General features: G+C 45.2%; 1 protein-coding gene across 8 annotated transcripts in view; it reads right to left on the reverse strand.

Annotated features, from left to right (window-relative positions):
- The window catches only part of LOC105193024 (protein O-mannosyl-transferase TMTC4), a 133,927-nt gene that overhangs the window by 94,238 nt on the left and 14,679 nt on the right, over positions 1-25,010 (reverse strand). Inside the window, exon 1 of one of the 8 annotated variants that reach the window (XM_039457536.1) lies at positions 6,861-6,980. The exons of the other annotated variants lie outside the window; for them this stretch is intronic. Coding sequence (XP_039313470.1) covers positions 6,861-6,937 — 77 coding nt within the window. The 5' untranslated portion in view covers positions 6,938-6,980. Of the gene's footprint in view, positions 1-6,860; positions 6,981-25,010 lie in introns of those variants that run through there. 8 annotated transcript variants of the gene reach the window in all.

Genomic DNA, 25,010 nt, shown 5'->3' on the forward strand with positions numbered 1-25,010 from the left:
ATGGTGTCCCTTGCGCCTATACGGCCGGTATACGGGATACCGCAATTCGTCGCGCGCTGTTGTAATTTTTAATTGCATAAAGAAATTTACTCGGATACAAATATTCGTTTAAAAAATAATGTAAATAGAATTACGATTTTTAATAATAAATTAAAATTATGTCATCACGGCAATACAGCACTTACACGAAGAGAAAAATTTTCTTCATCTAAGCAAATTATGTCTGTTTAAGATAATAAATTCTTCCAAGATTTTATATTGTTGCTTATATATGAAACAATAAATTGTTGAGTTGACATTTAATTTTTTTCTGTACAGTAATAAATTAAAATTATGTCATCACGGCAATATATTTTAGCTTCAATTTGTGGGACTATTACTTTACATAAAGACATAATTTTAATTAATTAATGAATGTAAATCTCTTTAATTACTTATTAAAATAATCTGTATTTTTAGAAAATAATTTTAATTCGATTAATTTATAGATATGTTTAACATTATCGGGCAAGCCAGTTTACTTTGTAATTGGCGTAAAACAATACTTTAAGAGAGGACCCAAATAAACGTCTAATTTTTCTTAAATTTTTTACAGTAATTTGTAACGTCAAAATATGAAGAAATCTGTCATTTCTCCGAATGCCCCACATCCTTCTCGCTTGACGAGAGCCAAGAGAGAAAGCATGATACCATCTCTTGCGACGCGGCGTCGGGCCCTGTCATATTCTGACGCTTCTATAAGCGTCCCTATTTGCGGTATGGAAGTTTTATTGGCCCTGAAAAGGGCCGATCGTGGCATATTTTAGTGCAAGCGCGGCATATTTTAATAGTCGGTCCAGTATCCAGTATCCAGACCGCTTGAAAGTTACAGTATACCGTAGATTTCAAGCCTCACAACTCGAAAAGTACTCAACAAAAATAAACTTTCTTGTAGTGTTTTGGAAAAATCTCAAGATAAGCTACAAGAACATGTAATAAAAAGTAAGCAGTTCCATTGAAAAAATTAAAGGTGACCTTCACGTTACCTTCAAGCAACTATTCAATATCAAATTAATGACACCATCTTATGTCCCCCTTGAAATCATACAACTTTTGTCTGAAATATTTTTGTCTACTGGGTTTAGTTTTTGAGATATTTGGCTGGATCTTTTAAAATGGGACACCCTGTATATATACGAGGGGTATTTTTAAATAAGGTCCGTTTGTAAATGAGTTAGAATAACGCGCGATCGCCGCAGTGCTCATGGGCAATTGTTCCCAGCATGCTTTATGCGCGTTTAAATGCTATTTGCAGTTGTATCGTCTATCTGTGTGCTGAATTGTAGAAATTTATAACGTTTAAAATATTAGGTCACCCGCCAACTGTGAGATACGATCTGTAAATCGATTCTTGAATGCAAGAAATTTGACAACAGCGGAAATTCACCGTCAGATTTGTGAAATTTACGGAGATAATGCTATGAGTGACAGTAAAGTTCAAAAGTGGGTGAGAATGTTTAAGGACAGGCGGGTTAATGTGCATATCGTAATCATATCTTTTTGGATGGGAGCAACTGGATCCTCCACCTTACGGTCCAGACCTTGCACCCAGCGATTTTCACTTAAAGGAGTTCCTTGGTGGTCACGGTTCAACAACAACAAAAAAGTGAAAACTGCTGTCATCAATTGGGCTTCTTCACAGGCGGCAGATTTCTTTGACGTCGGAATTCAAAAACTTGAGCGGTATGACAAATGTTTGAACAAAAATGGCAATTATGTAAAAAAGTAGGTAAAAGTATGTAGAATATAAAAAAAATATATTTTAATAATATTTACAGTATTTTTCTTTTTATTAAAAAACGGATCTTATTTAAAAAATATTCCTTGTATATATATACACTACTCAAAAGAAAATAGGGAACACTTTCCAGACACCAAAAATTAGGCTATTTTCAAATGACTGTAACTCGGTGAAAAATCATCGTAGATAAAAAATAAAAAAAGCATTTTGAAGCTTGAAGATCCAACTTTAACGCTCTATCAGCAGATTTTCAAAATTCTTTTAACTTCCTTGTCTTATGCAGTAAAAAAGCACACCCTGTTTTGTTCCTTAAAATTTCGTATTTTTGACACTTTGCAGCTCGACCAACAAATTTTTTTCGAACAATTCAAGTAAAGCTTCATAAACTACAACATTTTGCCTACAAAATGCTTTTTTTAAAATTTCTCTACGATTTTTTTTGACCGAGTTACGCTACTTTGAAGCTAAACCTGCATTTTTTACAAATGATATCCGTACTCCGTGAAAAATCATCGTAGACAAAAAATCAAAAAACCATTTTAAAGCTCGAAGTTCCAGCTTTAACATGCTGTTAATGGTTTTCAAAAATTTTCTCAATTTCTTAGTACTATGCCCCAAAAAAGATACACTGTTTTTTCCTTAAAATAACGTATTTTTAACAGCCTGTAGCTCAATAAAAAAATTTTTCTCGACAAATCCAATGCAAGTGCCATAAAGTATGACATTTTCTCTACAAAATGCTTTTTTTAAAGTTTTCTCTACGATTTTTTTTTACCGAGTTACAAGACTTTGAAGATATACATTTTTTACAGTACATTTTTCCGAAAAATGACGTCTACCGCCGACATTAGCATTACCCAATGTGCACCACGTGGAGGTTGTCGGTCGGATTTTTGCACATCGTGTGTGTGTGTGTGAGTGTGTGTGTGTGTGTGTGTGTGTGTGTGTGTGTGTGTGTGTGTGTGTGTGTGTGTGTGTATGTATGTATCACAGCAGAGATAAGGACCCCGCAGTTCGTCAATTCTGCAGTATTTAATGACTCCAAATCCTCTCTGCTGTGTGTGTATGCGCTCGCGCGCATGAGAGTTCAATAGTGTGTATTTCCTCCTCTCTGATCAATTACTGCTTGCAAGCGTTCTCGCATATTTATACATCTTACAATACGATCTTGCGGAATATTGTGCCAAATTTCCGTTAAAATTTCTCCCAATTCTTCTAAATTTCGCGGCTGTTCCTCGCGACGCCTTAATCGTCGTTCCATTTCATCCCAAATGTGCTCGATTGAATTTAAGTCCGGGCTATTGGCGGGATGATTTAACAGTCTAATTGCGTGTCGTTGAAAAAAACGTCGCGTTATATTCGCCGTATGAGGTCGAGCGTTGTCCTGCATAAAAATAAAGTTCCGACAGGTTCGATTTAATAGCAAAACGTGTGGTCGTAGAATATCGTTGATATAACGAACACCCGTCATTGCCGGAGGTGGCAGGATCACTAGATCACTTCGTCTTGTAAGTGATATACACCCCCACACCATCACGGAACCGCCGTTGTAGGATCGTATTGGCATAACGCAACGTCGATCATAGCGTTCATTTCGTCGATGTCAAGTACGTATACGAGCATCATTGCCATAAAGGCAAAAACATGATTCGTCGGAGAAATATACATTTCTCCAATCCTGTGAACTGTAAACATATAGTCGTCTTAGTCTAAAAAAAATCTCTTTGCAGACAAAGATGACCATATGTAAACATTGCATGCTCAGTACAATAAAATTTTGTTTAGTACGCCGGCGATTCTCGCAGTGTGATAAGCGACACGGAGTTTTCAAAATGCCGCGTAGACATTTATCGGCCGTAGAAGTTGCACGCATAATTGCGCTTTTGCAACAAGGTTTTAGTATGCGTTATGTGGCGCATGATATTGGTGCATCCGTGTCCGTAGTGAGCTTGGTTACGATATCAGGACACGGGAAATTACACGAGACGTGAAGGTAGTGGTCGTTCTCGATTAACGACAAATAGACAAGATCGAGCCATTGTTCGTTATGCATTAGAAAGACGAATAATTACCGCAAGAAACATTCGTAATGACATTCATTTGCGCCATGTGTGCGAACAAACAATTCGCAACCGTTTGAGAGAAGCCGGTCTTCGTTCTCGTGTTCGTGCACAAGTACCAAGACTCACACTCGTACATCGCCAAGTACGTTATCAATTTGCGCGCGATCACATAAATTGGACCGCTAGGGATTGGAGAAATGTATATTTCTCCGACGAATCACGTTTTTGCCTTTATGGCAATGATGCTCGTATACGTACTTGGCGTCGACGAAATGAACGCTATGATCGACGTTGCGTTATGCCAATACGATCCTACAACGGCGGTTCCGTGATGGTGTGGGGGTGTATATCACTTACAAGACAAAGTGATCTAGTGATCCTGCCACCTCCGGCAATGACGGGTGTTCGTTATATCAACGATATTCTACGACCACACGTTTTGCTATTAAATCGAACCTGTCGGAACTTTATTTTTATGCAGGACAACGCTCGACCTCATACGGCGAATATAACGCGACGTTTTTTTCAACGACACACAATTAGACTGTTAAATCATCCCGCCAATAGCCCGGACTTAAATCCAATCGAGCACATTTGGGATGAAATGGAACGACGATTAAGGCGTCGCGAGGAACAGCCGCGAAATTTAGAAGAATTGGGAGAAATTTTAACGGAAATTTGGCACAACATTCCGCAAGATCGTATTGCAAGATGTATAAATATGCGAGAACGCTTGCAAGCAGTAATTGATCAGAGAGGAGGAAATACACACTATTGAACTCTCATGCGCGCGAGCGCATACACACACAGCAGAGAGGGTTTGGAGTCATTAAATACTGCAGAAGTGACGAACTGCGGGGTCCTTATCTCTGCTGTGATACATACATCACACACACACACACACACACACACACACACACACACACACACGAAGTGCAAAAATCCGACCGACAACCTCCACGTGGTGCACATTGGGTAATGCTAATGTCGGCGGTAGACGTCATTTTTCGGAAAAATGTACTGTAAAAAATGTATATCTTCAAAGTCTTGTAACTCGGTAAAAAAAAATCGTAGAGAAAACTTTAAAAAAAGCATTTTGTAGAGAAAATGTCATACTTTATGGCACTTGCATTGGATTTGTCGAGAAAAATTTTTTTATTGAGCTACAGGCTGTTAAAAATACGTTATTTTAAGGAAAAAACAGTGTATCTTTTTTGGGGCATAGTACTAAGAAATTGAGAAAATTTTTGAAAACCATTAACAGCATGTTAAAGCTGGAACTTCGAGCTTTAAAATGGTTTTTTGATTTTTTGTCTACGATGATTTTTCACGCAGTACGGATATCATTTGTAAAAAATGCAGGTTTAGCTTCAAAGTAGCGTAACTCGGTCAAAAAAAATCGTAGAGAAATTTTAAAAAAAGCATTTTGTAGGCAAAATGTTGTAGTTTATGAAGCTTTACTTGAATTGTTCGAAAAAAATTTGTTGGTCGAGCTGCAAAGTGTCAAAAATACGAAATTTTAAGGAACAAAACAGGGTGTGCTTTTTTACTGCATAAGACAAGGAAGTTAAAAGAATTTTGAAAATCTGCTGATAGAGCGTTAAAGTTGGATCTTCAAGCTTCAAAATGCTTTTTTTATTTTTTATCTACGATGATTTTTCATCGAGTTACAGTCATTTGAAAATAGCCTAATTTTTGGTGTCTGGAAAGTGTTCCCTATTTTCTTTTGAGTAGTGTATATATATATATATATATATATATAAGAGAGACCGGGGCAAATCGTTAGACGGGGTAATTCGATAATTGGAAATATCTTTTTATGGGTATATATTAAAAATTTACTTTAAACACTATAAACACGTCCTAATGTAACGATGTTGCTAACAAAGTTTTGTTGGCAACAGCGTCATATTGAAGTCGTAATGAAAAATGTGTTTTGCGGCAGTCGAAGTAATTTCTGATAGTCAGTATTTCTTCGAAATTTAAATAAGATAATAAGGTTTTTTTTTGAAAACTGAATGTATCGTGTCCAGTTAAATGTATTTAAAATATTTCGTGTTTACTTTTTGCTGTGTGATGTCTATTTTTGTCGATCATACGCAATAATGCGCATAATTGATGTTGGGGCTATTCATAATACCGAGCACCGGGGTAATTCGTTAATACTGATTGCAGCGACTAAACTAAGTTGGGTAACTCTTTGGCTGTATAACGTCTGCGCTACGCATAGTTAAGCATTGAGATAAAGTTCTTCATTGATTTAGTTCAAACTTGATAATATTGTGTATTTTAGTACACAGAACATGAATATAAATATAAAATCGTCGCTCTTAAGCAAGTAAAAAGTTAGAAAGTGTTAAAGATTGACACTTGTGAGGTTAGTAAATTTGTCACACCGATGGCATAAAAAGACATGCAAACATGTATAGTATGTTTATTGTATACCTATATCCTTTTTTAAATAAAAAAAAGTTTTATCAACAGCTTTTTTACAGTCTTTCAACTTGAAACACAAATTTCGGGATATTCCCCGACTAGTTACGAATTACCCCGGGCTTGGAGCTATTCGTAATTTTTGGCATTAGTCGACATTTTTATATGTACTTCAAAGCAAGAACACTTCCATGTTCTATCTATACCAACACAACACATGGACGTCCCCGGACGTCCAATACATGGTTACAAAGTCTTTGTAATGTTCCAGTAGCTCGTACGTCCATAAGATGTTCCAAGGACGTCCGAAGGATATCCTGGTTTATCATAGCTGCAGTATGACGTTCGTAGAACATCCACAGGACATATTTGGGATGATTCGTAATATCTAACATATTATGTATATTAAACATGTTCCCGTTAGACATAATAAATATGCATTCGAAAATTGCGAGCGTTGTTCTTTATATTAAATAAGACATTTTAAAAATGTTCTAAGGACGTCGATTAAACGTCCAAAAGATATCAGTGATAGGTTCCAAAAAGGTCCGCTATATACGAGATCTGTTAGAAATATATCCGACCTTATTTTTTTGCGAAAACCTGATGGATTTGAATTCAAGCGCGCTTGCACGAGTCGACCTTGAACCTTCGTGGACATGTGTGAACTTTTTTCCACCTGTCGATAGCGTCAGTCGCTGGCAAGCAGCGTTTGAGTGAGGTTATGTGTAGTGCTCTCGTCGCAGCGTCGGTTTTTTTATTACTCGTACATGGAAAATGACGGAACGACTGGAGTAGCATTACTGCATCAAATTTTGCCAGAAACTGGGTGACAGCCAAGTTGAAATCATTCGGAAAATTCAGACGGCTTTCCGTCGGTCGTTCCGTTATTTTCCATGTAATAAAAAAACCGACGCTGCGACCAGAACACTACACATAACCTCACTCAAACGTTGCTTGCCAGCGACTGACGCTATCGACAGGTGGGAAAAAATTCACGCATGCCCACGAAGGTTCAAGGTCGGCTCGTGTAAGCGCGCTTGATTCAAATCCATCAGGTTTTCGCAAAAGAATAAGGTCGAATACTTTTCTAATAGACCTCGTACATATATGTCAACGAAGTTGAGTATTCTTATTATTATCATCATTATCATAAACTGTCAGAAATTACTTCGACCACCGACGAGAGACTATTAAAGACCCTGGGTAAATTTTCGAGGCCGTTACTGGGGCCCCAGGGACCCGGCGGTAATTGAAGAGCAATGACGTTATCGACTATATGATTGTTAATACAAATATTTGAGTAATACGTTATTAAAATCTTGATTTTTTTATTATACAAATACTTCATAAGCAAATATGCATACTTATATTTAATAATATCATTGTAATTCTTTTTGATCAGTTATTATCTCTGTCGATAATCAAACTTGGATGTTAACATCAAAACTGCAATTTTTAATAAAAATCGAGAATTTTTGGGTTACAAATACATAAGCATATCTATGAAACTTCAAGATAACAATAAATTATAAAATTAGTACTGTATTGTCAGTTTATCATTACAAATTTAACAGTCACACAAACTCCCGTAAGGTTAGCGGTCTTTAACAGTCTCTCGTCGGTGCTTCGACTATCGCAAAACACATGTTTCACTGCTACTACTTCAGTATAACACCGTTGTCAACAAAACTTTGTTAGCAACGTCGTTACATTAAGACGCGTTTACAGTATTTAAAATGAATTTTTAACATGTACCCATAAGAAGATATTAATATTTTTTAAATTGCCCCGTCTTTCGAATAGCCCCGGTCTCCCCTAATATCGTTTCTTGTTAGTTAATTTATTGTTACATTTCCCGGTCATATTAAGATTGTTTGTAGGTTGAAAATAACGCTCGTGTAACATCACCGATTATTGCGATAAATATTACAAAATGTCTCGGTAATCAAACTGAGCTAAGACTCCCTTCCTGGATAGATGGGGGATCTAAGTTTAAACCCTAATCGAGGTAATATTTTTCGCAATAATCTTTTAGTTTTTCGGGATTGGAGAGGGGTGAATAGTAAAGATGTGTGCAATATTTTTAGTAGTAAATGATACAAATTATCAGGGTTAAATAAGTTAAAACATGTTTTTAACTAAATTAAGTTAAAGTTAATAGGTTATAAAATTAATTTAGCTACGTTAAAAGTTACACATGAACAAAAACTAACTATCTTGTAACACCCCGTGTTATCCGAGCACGGATCGCTCGTAGTATCGCCAGGGCTCGAAATTAGGACGCGGAATGATTAATCCGGAGGTAGTGTGAGAGAAAACAAAAGGTTTTATTTAGAACATATTGATCACTTACAGACTACTGAATTCGCGATATTTACATAGGCGGCTATATACAAGACTCAATGCGCGCGAGCGGCGCGGTATCTCTATCTCGGTTGCGCTCGGTTATTCTTCGCGGCGTGTTTATCTCGTCGGTGCGAGAGACGGGGTGCGCGCCGCGGCGGGCGCGAGCCGGGGCGTCGTGTAGACGGTCCGTTTTCTCGAAACCGGGCGGTTGCTTACGCGAAGTTGCGGCAGGGGAATTCCGCGGGGAAATTCCTTTAGTAAGGAGATCCGGTGTCGAAAAAAAGAGCCTTCGATCCGGCGGCGGCTATCCCGAGCGTTCTCGGTAGAGGCGGAGATATCTCCACTCCCTGGATGACGGCCGTCGTCGGGGACCGTCGGCGCGTGGGTGGACACTGGGTGACTGTCAAGACTTCTCGATCGAGGCAGAGTTCTCTCGACCCCGTGTGTGTGTTCCCTCAGCCCAGGGAAAAGAACCAGAGCGCTGATCGAGATCTCTTAATCGTGGCGGAGTTTCCTCTACCACGTTAGCAGGATCTAGGAAAGATCAGGCCTGTCGAGATCACTCGGCGGTGTTCTACCGCTGTTTCATGGTCCGGTCTCGGTACTAAATCGGAAAAAGAAAAGATGCTTTCTCTGGGAGGCTGCCCCCTTATATACCCGAATCTCGGAGAGTCGGGGATGCTCGGGTGGAGTTCGGTCCTCCTTGGTTTGCAGCACCCCTGCTTCCGAGATCGACTCAGCGGCGGATGTCGTGCTCTCGCTCGCACGTTCGCTCGCATTCGCTCCAACGTCAGGCGAGCGTGATTTACGGCACGTGCGCGCGGAGTTGGCGACAGCGCGTCCGTGCGTTTGAACGCCCTGTGTATGAGGCGCCTATTGGCGCGTAGCGCCTGTTTGTTTGCCCGGCGAGTGTTCGGCCGGATAAAGGGCGGTTCATCGGTCCTACAGGGAACGATACGGAGGTGTATCGTTATAACCTAACAAACGGAAATGGATTTAAAAAAATAAATAAATAGACATGGATTAAAAAATCAAGAATTTAGATTCGGCAATGACCATACAAACCTATTTCTATCTCATTAAAGTTTAAGAATTCCTTAAATCAATTTTAATCCATGAAAACAGATTGAAATTACGAGATTTCTATTTTTTCAATCCAAAAAAGTTATGCAGGTTATGTAATTCACTTTAATACATGAATTAAAAATAAATAATTCTTACTTTTTTAATGCAAAAAAATTTTCGCGAACCACGCAATCTATTTTATATCCATAACATAGGATACAAATGACTTAAATTGTTTTCTTTTAATCCAAAATGTATTCAAATGAATTAAAATGGAATACAATATTTTAATCTATTTCCGTTTACTGGGTAATTAAAGGTGAAGATTAAATAAAGTTTTCGGGATTAAGGAGGATAGTAGAAATGCGTATAAACATGAAAAATAATTAAATTAATTAGTAATTTAATTTCGTGATATTACATTTGGGGTTCTTCTTAAGCTGTGTTTTAAGGCTCCTGGCGCCTCAACCAAGAACTCTGTGTTAACGGTAGCGATGTTCCGTCGCGGACAAAATTAGAACTAATAAACGTGGAACGTGACAGATTGACAATGAAATTTTATCGTGCACGTCATTTCGTTATTTTTTATTTTATTTTTTTTATTTTTTTAGTAAAAATGTGACTTGTTTCATATTTACCAAATTCGTAAAAGTAAACCGCGAGTAAAATTTCTTTGAATTTTATACATAAAAGCATATTTTTCACTCTTTTCAATAGCTATCCGTATTTTCTGTCTGAATAGGCTTTACTTTAAATGCTTTTTACGATTATTTACTGACTGTTAAGTAGAAAAAGGATAGTCAAGATTCATTTTTATAAGTGTTTTAACAATCTCGTTCCTCTGTTTTATCTAAATTCTCTTTATTTAGAAATGTCCTGTCAAAAACTTTTATGTGTGATTTCTCGCTTATGATGTCACGACTTCAATATGATCGCGGCGAGCAGCCTTAAGTTCAGAAAAACATTCGCAGTTTGGGGAATCTTGTAAATGTTTGTAAATTCATCTAATCAGATGAATTAGATCTCATTCATCTCTTCAGACAATTGTTGTGCACTAATTGTGAGAACTGCTTTCGACCAGTATTGCCATTTCTCGTTTAATTTAAATAATTACTTCATTGAATTTTTTAATTTTTGAACCTCTTATCATTTAAATCGGTTTTTTTTTTAGCATTTGATAAGAGTTTCTTCTTTTTTATTTGTAATTTTTTAAGTTTCTCCGCGTATCTTTTTAGAACTCTTTTTTTCGTCTAAAACTTTATTTTCTTTTTTGTGAGAAAACTAATTTTTTATTTTTATGAAAATTCGCGAAAATTCTTAACAAATTCGTATTTAAAGGAATTTCTTTAATATCTCTAGCTGCATATATTGCATCAACATTTGGCTGCATTACCAAGTTGCTTCATGTAAATTTTCGATTAGAAATTCTTTATTATAGAAAAAACTTCTGTCGATAGAGGATCGATCATGAAACAAAATTAACATCATTTGAATAAATTTTTGTACATTTGATACTTTTCCTTCTACACATATTTTGTTTAAAAATCTAACCTATTTTTTGTTATAATCAAACTTAAATTTTTTCTTCAGGTTTTGTTTTAACCAATAATTGTGCAATATTCTTTTTTTATGCAATCAGTTACAATAACATTCAATCTTTTTTTTTCAATCAAATAATTTAGTGCTGCATCCATTCTCAATTTTGCGATACCTTCAGTTAGCATCACTTCAGACGGAAAGCAACTTACACCTCGTAATAATTTTAAGTCAAGAAGTGATTTTTTAATTAATGTATCATAAATTTTCAAAATAAATTTCCAACACTAAACTCTGAATTGCAAGATTTCAATTGCTTTCAAATCTTTCTTACTGGTGATTAAAAATGCGGAAGCTGCAAATCCTACATTAGCCGACGGGAATTAAATTATCTTTTTTTTGTTTTCAATTTTCAAAAGATCAGTTACGTTCTTTACGTTTACCATAACGCTTGCCTTTACAATTTCCAATATCAAATCTTCCAATATCAATCGGTATACTATTTTCTTAAAAATGGTATCCAGTTCCACTAATATAGATAATAAAAAACTAAGTTTTGATGCTAATTTATCATTTAAGAAATTTTTTATTTTTTTGTAATTATTTAAATTTGGAGAATTTTTTCTCACACAAATTTCACGTATATACGGAACTCAAGATATTTTAATCGCTCTTTCCATTACTTTGGAGTTTTCAAACCATTTGATGGAACAAAATTTGAGTAAAAATTCTGAAGAATGAGTGTATAAAATCGGCACAACGAGTAGAAAATTCTTTAAACAAATTGTAAATTGATCGCAAAAATTGACTAATAACACAGGTCTACAAAATGTAGGAAGGGTCTTGTGCTTTGAACTTTGAAGGATGTTTTTATAGGATTTCGATGCGCCGAAAACGACTACGTTGTCCGTGTTTTCTATCACCCTCCATTTTTCCATCACCCTCTATTCACCCTAATCGTAAAAACAGTTTTTTTCGAATTTGATTTCTTCGTTTTTCTTTTTACTAAAGAAAAATAATAGCAAGATCAGCTTTACAGCATTTTACATAGAAATGTTCTTACAATACGGAAAACATTTTTCGCAATTTATAAAAATGTTTTATGCAAACTATAAATAAAAAAACTTTGATAAAATTGTCAAAAAATGATACATTTCAAAATATAAAATTAAGAAATTCGAAAGAAAAAATCTTAAAGCTGTATGTATCTAGTTTAAATATTTTTTTTTAAATTACTTTCCGATCATTTGTTAAAAAGTTATTAAATTTAAAGCATAAATGCATCCCGCGCGCGGCGTTACCTACGGTGCTGAATCAGGTGCGGGACACTTCTCGAGTGGTCCCCTAAATGATCAAATATTTAAGATTTTTTTCTTTCGAATTACTTGATTTTATATTTCAAAATGTATCATTCTTTTTATCATTTCTTCACGATTTTATTAAAGTGTTTTGTTTACGGTTTGCATAAAACATTTTTATAAGTTGCAAAAAAATATTTTTAGTATTGTGGATACATTTCTGTATAAAATGCCATAAAACTGACCTCGCTATCATTTTTTCTTAAGCCAAAAAAAATCATAAAGAAACAAATTCAAAATAACTATTTTTGCGATTATTTAAAGAATAGAGAGTAATGGAAAAAATAGACAACGTAGTCATTTACAGCGCATAGAAATCCTATAGAAACATCCTTCAAAGTTCTAAGCACAAAACCTCTCCTGAATTTTGTATTTTGTAATTATTATTGGTAATATATAAGACACATCTATATATGTCAACTTATTCCGGATAATCTTGAAAATTATTTAAATAATTACAAAAATTAGTACTCACGAGATTGAATAAATCAATAAAAGAGGCCTAATGAGAATCAAAACGTTGTTGGTGCGTGTCAGTAATTCCGTGTTTATTAACCAGCTACCATTAAAAAGGTCCAAATATTTCGATCCGAGTTTGAGTCATTCTCAGCGAAAAATAAAGTCATCAAGACCTTCCCCACATCACATGGCATAAATGTGTTTTCTTGATCGTCACAATCAGGTCAAATGCAAATATCTTGAAATTCTAAGGTGTGACGACAAATATCAATATACATATGTTAAAATACAGAGCTTTTTTAAATCAAAATATGTGTGCGTTTGAGATGGCGCTAAGAGCTTAAGTGCTGAATCCTATTCTGAGGAGGGCGCGGGGCGGTCCCTATGCGTCGGAGATTCTAGTCTCACTTGCGCCTGAGTTTTCTTAAGAGAGACGCCGTGTAAGACTGAGAATAAAGAGCATTCAAAATCTTAAAGAGTGTTGCGTCATCCTTTTCACCGTCATATCCCGCACTAAGTTGTCAACATACACTACAAAAGATTAACAATCGGCAATGTTTTTTTACTCGCCATGTGAAGCAAGGAAAAGATTCATGACAAAACACGCAAAATTATTCAATAAATAAATACAGGGTTAAAATGTCGTCAGTAACACAATAATTTTAGATCTCTCGAAATTGAGTGTTGTAACAATACTTCTTGTCAGTATTAGAGTTAAAAAAATGATCTCCGACCTTGCAAGTTATTAAAGTCATACTATGTAGTGTGACGTGGCAGTTTTATCTGCCTCGCCACTTCGTCCTCCGCCTGAGCATAGCGCAAGGAGGCGCGTAAGACCGGGTCGGGCACTCATAGAGAGAGCGAAATCTCCGGCGGGACTGCGTTGCGTGTTCTTTCATTTATTTATTCGCGGCTTATTTCATGTATCCGCGGGCACCTCGACAAACGTCGCCTAAGGACCAGCAGCAGCGAGGAGGATGGGCCGCAGCAGGACAAGGAGAAGGCGATCGTCCAGGGCCGGCGCACGGAAAACCGACGGCGGAGAGAAGGACGAGACTCGAAGTGGTGCAGATATGCGCCACGCAGAAGAGGCTCGCATTGGCGCAGCCGAGGGACAGGCCAAGGCGGACGAACGGCCAGGACAAGGGCCGTCGAATGCCGGCTGTCCGTCGAGAAGGGTAGCGGCGAAGAATCGTCGCGGGGAAATTCTGCTGCGATCCTCTGCAGGGACGACGAGAACAACGAGAATATCGGATGCCGACGGGGACCGCACGACACCTGCGGAGACCCGACACTGCGCCGCCGTGACGTCACGGCTAGATAAGGGCGGCCGCTGATAGGCCGCGCCGCTAGGCGCAAGGATATCGCGCACCCTGTAGGAGGGGTAGCGCTCATCGATCGCGCATCGAGCGCGATCCTCTCGGCTTTTTGCGTGCGACCCGGCGAACTGAGCGTGTGTGGAAACGAGCGAGCGAGTGCGAGATATCGGTCAGCTATCGGCCTGTCCGTTATCGGAAGGAGTGCCCGGCCTTGGCGAGCGAGTTGAGGACACCCGAGGACCCGAAGGAGGACCGTGCGGAAGTCGAGGTGACCCTCTAACCTTCGTGTAAAGCCACGAGCTGTCGGTGTCGACCGGCTCGCGTTCTGAGGTGGAGCCATTAGGTTCGTGTGCGAGTGCGTCCGCCGCGTGGCGATTGAACGCACCTTGCTTCTTGGTGTTTGGCTGGCTCTCCACCTCAAGCGCGAGACCTTGTCGAGGCACCCAGCTGTCGGCTGCCGCGTGTGTTTCGGCTGTCCCGCCGTAGAAGTTCGCGAGCGACCGGCTTTACGGGAAGCCGCAAAGCCCTCGCGCACGTGCGCGAGTCGCGTTACGGCCGTGATCGCACGGCCGCTCGGATTATCGGTGCGTTGTTACAGCGTGCGTGTTTTATTCATTTTGTAGCGCGGTTCCGGCGACTGCGTTGTCTCCGGCGCGAATCTTATTGTACGCGCTTTCGTCTTGGAATTACGGGGCTCGCTTTAGCGGAGGCTCCGCGTTCGCGTTCTTGCCGCGCCGGTCAGAGCGCGTGTGATTGGCTGCCGCGCCTCACGCAGGACCAGTCGTCGTGATCGGCGCGTGTCGCGTAATTACGGTCGGAGTCGAAATAAGTCCCGCGTCCGGCTTACTAATTTCTGTTGTTTACTCCTTATCGCGGTGTTTTTCTTTACTACGCTAACCGTTCTTTTTTCTTATTTGATTGTATACCATCGCTATTATTCACTGCAATACATGTGTTCTCTCTCTGTTATATCGGCCTGACTTTACTTAATTTCTCGCCTACCTGTCTCCTCCAGTAAGAGAGCCGCTTCGTCCCTGTCTCCGCTACCCCGCCCCTCTACCGGTTAGAGGAGCTAGCTGGCCGCGTGCGAGCGACGATTCCGCTTTTGTGTGACGAGTTATCGCGTGATACGAATTGGCGTTTAGCGTGAAAAAGTGAACCCGGCGACGCGACCGGCGTAATCGCGTCTGGCGCCCAATTTCGCGATTTGGTTGGAATCTAGCTGTCGGTATTCTCGTCGCTCTCGCGAGCGCTTCGTGTAGCGTCTCCGCTACCTTGTTTGATCGCGTACTTCGCCGTTGCTCTCCGGCATCCGAAAAGTGCGTGACAGTACATACTCAGTGTATATTCGGTAAGGAAACATAAAAAGTAAATTACGTCTAGCATGACCTGTTAAAAAAGAGAACAAGCAATCGGTGTGAATCAATGTGTTACGTCTTCGTTAGGAAACATAATATCCAAAGACATACGGTGCTTTCACTATTTCTCTAACTAAACATGCCGGTGTACATTAACGAATAATTTCCTAACGTAGCCTTAATCCGATAAAATACCCAGCAAACAAAAATAAATTCAAATAAATTAAAAATTCAATTTATTTTGTAACAAACCGCCTTCCGACCACCCCCCCACCCTGGACCACCTAACCGTCCAAGCCGTCCGGCCAAATAACCGCCGGACGGCAATTATCGGCGCATAGCACCTAATAAAATAACCGACAACGGAGCGAACAAGCGATCGCATCTCCGCGTGCACGCACTCTCGTTCCCGTGCCGTCCGCAGCCACGCTCTACGGGCGTGGCCCGAAACGAGAGACCCGAGATCGAGTGGCGGGGATGCTACCGTCGGACCGCTCCGCCGTAACACGTCGCACATTCCCTCGCCCCGAATCTCGGGTGTCAAGTAACTACCGCCCCTGGTTTCGTGGATTGATAGATCAAGTAAAACTGAGCAGAAAAGTCCTTTACTATTTTTTAATATTTGCCATACTTAACGAAATAAAAATTAAAAAAGTCTACGAATAAGCACGTATCACCGCGCGCAAGGCCCGCCCGCCGGTCGCTAAGACGTAGACAGCCGCGGCTGTAGGCGCGGCGCAGTGAGGAGGGAAAAGCAGCAGTAACTCGGGGACGTAGCTACTGCTGCTTTTCCCTCCTCACTGCGCCGCGCCTACAGCCGCGGCTGTCTACGTCTTAGCGACCGGCGGGCGGTCCTTGCGCGCGGTGATACGTGCTTATTCGCAGATTTTTTTAATTTTTATTTCGTTAAGTATGGCAAATATTAAAAAATAGTAAAGGACTTTTCTGCTCAGTTTTACTTGATCTATCAATCCACAAAACCAGGGGCGGTAGTTACCTGACACCCTGTATAAGGCAACGTTCGCCGGAGGCGAGGACCTTGTCTGCTTCTGGCCGGTCCGCCGAATAGAAGCTTCCCCAGGTTGCTACCAAGATCGAGCGCCTCGATCTCTGCTAAGACACTTGGCTTGCCGACTCCGCTTCTGACACCGATTCCGCTTCCCGACTCGCCGCAACGGGTTCAAGTGAAACTTGGGTCCTGTCAAGCCACTTGACGAAGAGCAATCCTTTCCGTCTCCTGAGACCGACGCTACCTCGCGTAAGGGGGTACAGTGCTCCGTGCCTCCACCAAGCGCACTTGGCGTTGGGTAATATCCTCCGGCAATCGCTGTAGCAATCTTAACCGCCTCGCGACGGGCCGCGCGAGGAACCGACTCTGACCACACGGATCCGTGTACGCGTACGCGCCCCGCCTTACTGCATCACGCACCGCGTCTCGCGACAGTTTCACGGCCACAATAGCAAGGCCGCCTGGTTTCCAGGAAAATAATGCGACGAAGTTCCGCGAACCGTGTCTCGCGTAGCAGGTGCTTTGTGTATATAATCTTGTAAATAGCTTCTCGTATTTTCGTCCGGGAAGTTCAATGTCACGTCCGTCTGCGCGTTCTAGTTATTAGTTTAAGTTCTGCGATCGACTTCCGACCGCGTCTCCGTATTTTCCGTAACCACACCGCTGGTATTATTGCGTACCACCGATTGTATGTGCATGAGATGTATGCTAGTCTCGCCGCGTTTCTTCTATTCTCAATAAACGCTTTTTATTTTACACTAACCAAAACGAAGTCTAATTCCCTCAGGCAACCTTTCGCGCCCGTTCCCGCACCGCCAACCGTCCGTGCGCAAAGTACGGTCGTTACATGGCGCCCGAACCGGGACCGATCTCGACCGGAAGGAATTAGACCGCGCCAGGAAAGCCACGGAGCTGGATTTACCGCCTCGGCCGCGAACTATTAATCCGTCAGTTAAACCGACTCGAGTTCGATACCACCGGTACCGTCGAGCAACTCCGCCACCGCTTAAGTGAATATTGCGTCCTGCACCCGGAGTACAGCCACGAAATCGACATGCCAACCCTACCCGAAACACGCATCGACCTGACCGACTCCGCCGCGACCGAAAAGAACCGCGCAAAACCAATTAATCAAATCAGGAAATGAGGATACCACTTCAACGGCAAGGACCCGATTTCATTCCTCGAACGCGTGATGGAACTACGAAACGCGTATGGCTTCATGGGTTCACAGTTACTCCGCGGCCTCCCCGAGATGCTGCGCGGCGACGCCCTGTTGTGGTATAGCAACAACCGCTCCGCCTGGGGGGAGTGGGACGCGTTCGCGGAAAACTTCCGCGCCTACTATTTACCGCGCCGATACATCGCAAAGTTATGGCGAGACATCCAGTCGCGCATGCAAGGTGCCGAAGAACTGTACCGAAAATACGCCACGGACTTGCTGACCATGACCACTTGCGCCGCGCCGGGGGATACACGGAGAAGGAACAGCTAGACCTTCTCTGAGAACCTCCACCCGCGCTACAAGATATACGTCCGGCGCGAATAAATACGCCGCACCGCCGAGCTCCTACGCGACGCCGAGTTTGAAGCGTTACAAGCGCAGACTCGCGAGCGTCAGCCTGTTCCCAAGCCGTCCGCGAGTAACGCCGCCGCCGCATACGAAAAGAGCGAGTGTTGCTGACGCTGCAAGCAGCACGGGCACACTCGCTTCGACTGCCGCCGACCCGCTAAGAAATTCTGTTCGCAATGCGGCAAGGACGGTGTATTCACGCGGGATTGCCATTCGCCACCGGGAAACGCGTCCGGGACCGGAGACAAGACCGCTGCGCCCCGGTCCTCCTTATAAACTTTACCCCGCGGCCGCACATACGCCTCGCCATCGGAAACACCGAACTAACCGCTCTGTTGAACTCCGGTTTCGGGGCGTCCTTCATCAGTCCAGCCACCGCCGACCACCTTGAGCGGCTGGGCTACGAGCGGCGACCAGCAACCGGACGCGTATATCTCGCCAACGAAGCAAGCGAACCCATCCGCGGATATCTCGTGCTTCCGATACGATTGCCCGAGCACGAATTCGAGCACGGATTCCAGGTCATGTCGGGGCTTGACGTCGACATAATATTCGGAGTCAACGTCATGGCACAGGCCCGCATGACAATTCCGCCGCCGCCGCTTTTTCAAAACCGACCGCCGATGACCGCGTCCGCGGTTCCGCGCACCGACACAACAGCCGCCACTACCAGCCAGACCGCAAGCCCCAGTCCCGACGAGGCCGACCGTCTACGAGCATGCCTCGCAGAGGAATTGCCGCTCTTCAAGCGCGTACAGGAACCGATCGACCGTGTGCAGCACGAGATACGCGTGAAGGACAACCACGCGCCGATCAAGCAAAGAAACCGCCCTCGAAATCCGGCAGTGCAGGCGATAATTGACCGCGAGGTCGACGAAATGTTGCGCGACGGAGTTATCGAGCGATCACAAAGCGCTTGGAGCTCGCCCGTCGTCATCGTTAAGAAGAAGGACGGGAAGCATCGGTTCTGCATCGACTTCCGGCGCGTAAACGACGTCACGGAGCGCGACGCGTACCCTCTGCTGCAAACACTGGCCACGCTAGATAAGTTGAGGGGCGCACAGTACCTTTCGACACTCGACCTAAAAGCGGGTATTGGCAGGTACTCCTGACACTCCAGGGGAAGAGGCGGGGGGGGCTGGTGTCCCCCTCCCCCGACCTAGGGCAGATCAGGCCCAGCCCTGCCGGGTGCGCCCACGTTAGGGTGCACCCGGCGTGACGAATCGGCCTATGGCCGACTGGGTCCGGGGGGCTCCGGAAGTATGCTGCACGCGTTCCCGGAGCCCCCCAGTCATGGACCAGGGCAGGACACCCGGAGAGGTTTTAGTGGGTATGTCCCCGCCGACAACGAGTCGGCGGGGAAGAGCCCTACATAACCACCAGGCCTCCCCCGGGGCCTGGGGTATGCGGTAACGCATTTCCTCTCCGTAAAAAAAAAAAAAAAGGTACTCCTGACACTCACGAGCCGCCCCATCACCGCGTTCACCGTACCGGGCCGGGAGTTGATGCAATTCACCGTGATGCCGTCCGGTCTACATTCCAAGCCCGTCACGTTCCAACGCTTACTTAATACCGTGCTCGATCCCGAACTCGAGCCGCACGTCCTCGTGTATCTGGACGATATCATCGTCGTCAGTCGCTCCTTCGACGAACACCTAGCCACGCTCCGCGAAGTCTTTCACCGGCTCCGAGACGAGCGGTTGCGGATAAACCCAAAAAATGCCACTTCTGCACCGACCGCCTTAAATATCTTGGCCACGTCATCAATCGGGAATGTATTCGGACTGACCCCGAGAAGACGGCTGCGATTGTTAACTGGCCCGCACCACAGACCGTACGACAAGTCCGCCAGTTCCTCGGGTTAGCGTCTTGGTATCGCCGCTTTATCCAAGACTTCGCGACCGTCGCCGCGCCGCTCACCGCGCTGACGTGGAAGAACGCGCGCTGGACGTGGGATAAGACCGAGCAAGATGCGTTCGAACATCTGAAACGCACGCTCACCACCACACCGGAGCTCGCCTGCCCGGATTTCGGCCGGACGTTCGTGGTGCAGACGGATGCGAGCGCAACCGGCTTGGGGGCGGTGCTAATGCAATACTTTCCCGAGGACTAACGTGTCATCGCCTACGCGAGTTGTACGCTCAACCCCGCCGAGCGTAACTACAGCGCAACCGAGCTGGAATGTCTCGCCGTACTATGGGGGATCCGGCGTATGAGAGAATACTTAGAGGAATACCACTTCAAGGTGATAACCGACCACCAGTCCTTGAAATGGCTGCAGACCCTGGACTCGCCGACCGGTCGCATAGGTCGCTGGACGTTTGAGCTCAGGCAGTACAACTTCGAGGTCCAGTATCGCAAAGGGGCGCTCACAAGGTCGCAGACGCGCTATCCCGCTGTAATACCGCATCACGAACGCTTGCACATGGTACCAGCGTTGGCTGGAGATCGCGCGCAACACCCCCGCCGACGCCCCAGACTTCCGGATAGAGAACGACCGCCTATACCGTCACGTACTACACAACCTGGACTTTGCCGAGACGCCCAGCGATGCTCAATGGAAGGAGTGCGTCCCGCGAGAAAACCGCGCTGAAATCCTCGCGAGGTACCACAACGCGCCAACCGCGGGGCATCTCGGTATCGCAAAAACGATCTCGTGTATCGCACGCCAGTACTATTAGCCTGGCATGTTCCGGGCGGTAACGCAACCGTGGCAGCATGTCACGATTGACCTGGTAGGTCCGCTGCCCCGCTCGAATAAGGGTAACACGTGGCTGCTCACGATGCAGGACCGATTCACAAAATGGTTGGAAATGCGTGCGCTACGCCGCGCGACCGCGGCCAACGTAACGTCCGCATTAACCAAAGTCGTTGTCCTACGCCACGGCTACCCCGAAAAAGTCTGATCGGACAACGGTACACAACTCCGCTCGGCATCCCTGTCGCAACTACTACAAGCGCTCCGAATCAAGCACCGGTTAACGCCAACGTATGCCCTACACTGCAACCCGGTCGAGCGCACGAACCAAACAATCAAGATCATGATTAGCCAATACGTCAATCGCGACCACCAAAAATGGGATAGCCGTCTCGGCAAGTTGCAGTTCGCCTATAACACTGCAACCCACGACGCGACGGGGCATACGCCGGCGTTCTTGAATCGCAAGCTGCGACGATCCGAGGAACGAGAGCGTCACGGCAAACCACGCGCACCGCACGTGCTCCAGCGCCGGTTACAAGACGATTCGAAATCGTTCGAATCCAACTCGCGCGCGCATTTCAGCGTCAAAAACGATATTATAACTTGCGACGCCGCGAATGGCGACAGCAAGTAGGGGAGTAGGTCTGGAAACGCGACCACCCCCTATCCCGCCGCGCGGACGCATTCAATGCGAAACTCGCGTCAAAATTCATAGGGCCGTTACAAGTGCGGCGAATAATCTCGCCGGTGATCGTGGACCACCAGAGTACGGGGGGGGAGATGGTACCGACACGTACACATCCAGGAATTGAAACCGTCCCCTCCCCCGGCCGCCGCAGAAGAAGACAGCAAATCCGACTCCAACGCTGAATAACCGTTGCCAGCAAAAAGCAAGACCAACCACGACAACCGCAGCCGCCGAATTCCTGAGAAGCGTCAACACCGACGACAGAGCGGTGGCATGACGACTACCGAACGCCGACCCGCTCATTTCTCTACAAGCTATGGAGCGCGAGAGCGACATTCTGGCAGAGATCGACGCGTGGCTAGAGGAAACTGCCGTCGATCCGGCAAAGCCCGACATGCACGGAGCAAGCCGACCCGTGCTACCGTCGGCTACCTGCCACCGCATTACGGCTACCGACAGCCGCCCGGTCATCCCAAACACCCGGAAACCGCTCGCCACCGTCGGGGTCCGCCGCCTTGAACTAACCTTCCGATCGGCGGAGACGGGAGAAGCTCGTGGCTAACACAGGAGGTGCCACGGCCAGCACCACGGGTCACGCCGCCGCCACCGCCAGCACCAAAGAGTACGCTTACCCCGCTGAAGGTCGTGGGGCCGCTTACGCCACCTGACATCCCGGTGGAGGTAGAACCCGGGGTCGTCGTACACTTCGCGGTACATTCAACCCGCGAATATAAACCGCGCATCGGGAATAGGCGCTGGCACCTGCGCTTCGACAGGATCGGCAAATTACGATCCTGTAAGGAAAAGTCCTACCAACAACCCAGAAGACCCAACGCCACCAACAAGCAAGGGCAGTAGGCCTCTCAATTCAGGCCTATCTAAATAGGGGGCGGGGGAGGGGGTAGTGTAACGAACCGCCTTCCGACCCCCCCTGGACCGCCTAACCGTCCGAGCCGTTCGGCCAAACAACCACCGGACGGCAATTATCGGCGCATAGCGCCTAATAAAATAACCGACAACGGAGCAAACAAGCGATCGCATCTCCGCGTGCACGCACTCTCGTTCCCGTGCCGTCCGCAGCCACGCTCTACGCGCGTGGCCCGAAACGAGAGACCCGAGATCGAGTGGCGGGGATGCTGCCGCCAGACCGCTCTGCCGTAACACGTTGCACATCCCCTCGCCTCGATTCTCAGGTATATAAGGCGACGTTCGCCGGAGGCGAGGACTTTGTCCGCTTCTGGCCGGTCCGCCGAATAGAAGCTTCCCCAGGTTGCTACCGAGATCGAGCGCCTCGGTCTCTGTTAAGACACTTGGCTTGCAACCGATTCCGCTTCCGACTCCGATTCCGCTTCCCGACTCGCCGCAACGGGCTCAAGTGAAACTTGGGTCCTGTCAAGCCACTTGACGAAGAGCAATCCTTTCCTCCTGAGACCGACGCTACCTCGCGTAAGGGGGTACGGTGCTCCGTGCCTCCACCAAGTGCACTTGGCGTGGGGTAGTGTCCTCCGGCAATCGCTGTAGCGGTCTTAACCGCCTCGCGACGGGCCGCGCGAGGAACCGACTCCGACCACACGGATCCGTGTACGCGTACGCGCCCCGCCTTACTGCACCGCGTCTCGCGACAGTTTCACGGCCACAATAGCAAGGCCACCTAGTTTCTAGGAAAATAACGCGACGACGTTCCGCAAAGCGTGTCTCGCGTAGCAGGTGCTTTGTGTATATAATCTTGTAAATAGCTTCTCGTATTTTCGTCCGCAAAGTTCAGTGTCATGTCCGTCCGCGCGTTCTAGTTATTAGTTTAAGTTACGCAATCGACTTCCGTCCGACCACGTCTCCGTATTTTCCGTAACCACACCGCTGGTATTATTGCGTACCACCGATTGTATGCACGATATGTATGCTAGTTTCGCCGCATTTCTTCTGTTCTCAATAAACGCTTTTTATTTTGTAACGTTACGCCCCTCCACCGCACCGCCACTCCGATCCAAACGCCGAACACAACGCGTAAGACCGAGCACGTACCGCGCTCGGCTAAGCTTGCCACGATTACGCGTTACCATGCGTGCCTCGCGCCGCGTTCGGCAAGCGTTCCCACTCCGGCCGGCCCAACTGCGCGCGCTAATTGGTACGTCCGCGCGGACCACTATATAAGCCGGCAGCGGGCAGCCGAAATGAGATCGCTCCGAGCCACCGATCTCGCACCTACTCCGCTCCCGCGCCGGGTATCCTCGGCGCTCCTTAGCTTGGGTATTCTCAAGCACTTCCTCGGGAACAGGTATTCTTGTTCCACCCATCTCATACTCACCCGGGCATACTCGTCGGTCCTAACGGCTGGGAATACTCGGCCGATCCCAACCTCCGTCCACGACGGGAATACTCGTCGTTTCCGCGGCTGGGTATTCTCGGCCAATAGGAACCGTCCGTCCCGCAAGTCCGTTCTCGAGGATTCTCGAGACCAACACCGTCGTCGGGAATACTCGACGCCGTCCTCCGGCTCAATCCATAAACCTGCTCCCCACGGGGTGACAACACTCCGCGGGGTGAGACCACTTAGGTCTCTAACGTCGACCACTCTCGCATATCGCGGAACCGTCCGCTGCACCGCGCGCCGCCGATTCCGCGATCGCGACCGTCCGTCGCGCGGGCCAATCATGACCCGTTTAACAGCACTTTAAGTTAGCCGCTTCACAGCGACTCCGATTACCTCCGAGCGCATAATACCAGTCCGTCCGTTTCTTTATTTATCCGAATCCGTTTTTTTGTTTAAATATTAAGTTACGCCGCAAATTATATTTTGTCCGGCCCGACCAATCGTCGTTCTTTTATTTTACGCGGGTCCGATCATTGTTTAACCGAGCATTCCGGTGTCTTATTATTACTTGTGTATTTCAACTACATCTGATAAATATATTGTTACGTTTGTATTATTGTATTCAACACGGAGTTCTCATTACTACCGAAAAACCCTGGCATCCGGCGAGCACATCCGAGCAACCGATCACGATATCTCAACGCACCGGAAGATATCCCGATACTCCCGCCGCACCGGAAAAGTACCAGCGTTACAATTTTACACCAACCAAAACAAAGTCTAATTCCCTCAGACGACCTTTCGCGCCCGTTCCCGCACCGCCAACCGTCCGTGCGCGAAGTACGGTCGTTACAATTTTAATTTATTTGAGTTCGCGTTTTAGAGTCCCCGAAGTATTTCTGGAATCAAATGGACTCGAATGGATTGGAATACGAAATGCACTATTTATCATTTTGAATTCGGATGGATTCATGTCCCCATTACATTATTTTCAAATTTAAATGAATT

The sequence above is a fragment of the Solenopsis invicta genome, chromosome 14 (assembly GCF_016802725.1).
Source record: "Solenopsis invicta isolate M01_SB chromosome 14, UNIL_Sinv_3.0, whole genome shotgun sequence".
Taxonomy (NCBI): domain Eukaryota; kingdom Metazoa; phylum Arthropoda; class Insecta; order Hymenoptera; family Formicidae; genus Solenopsis; species Solenopsis invicta.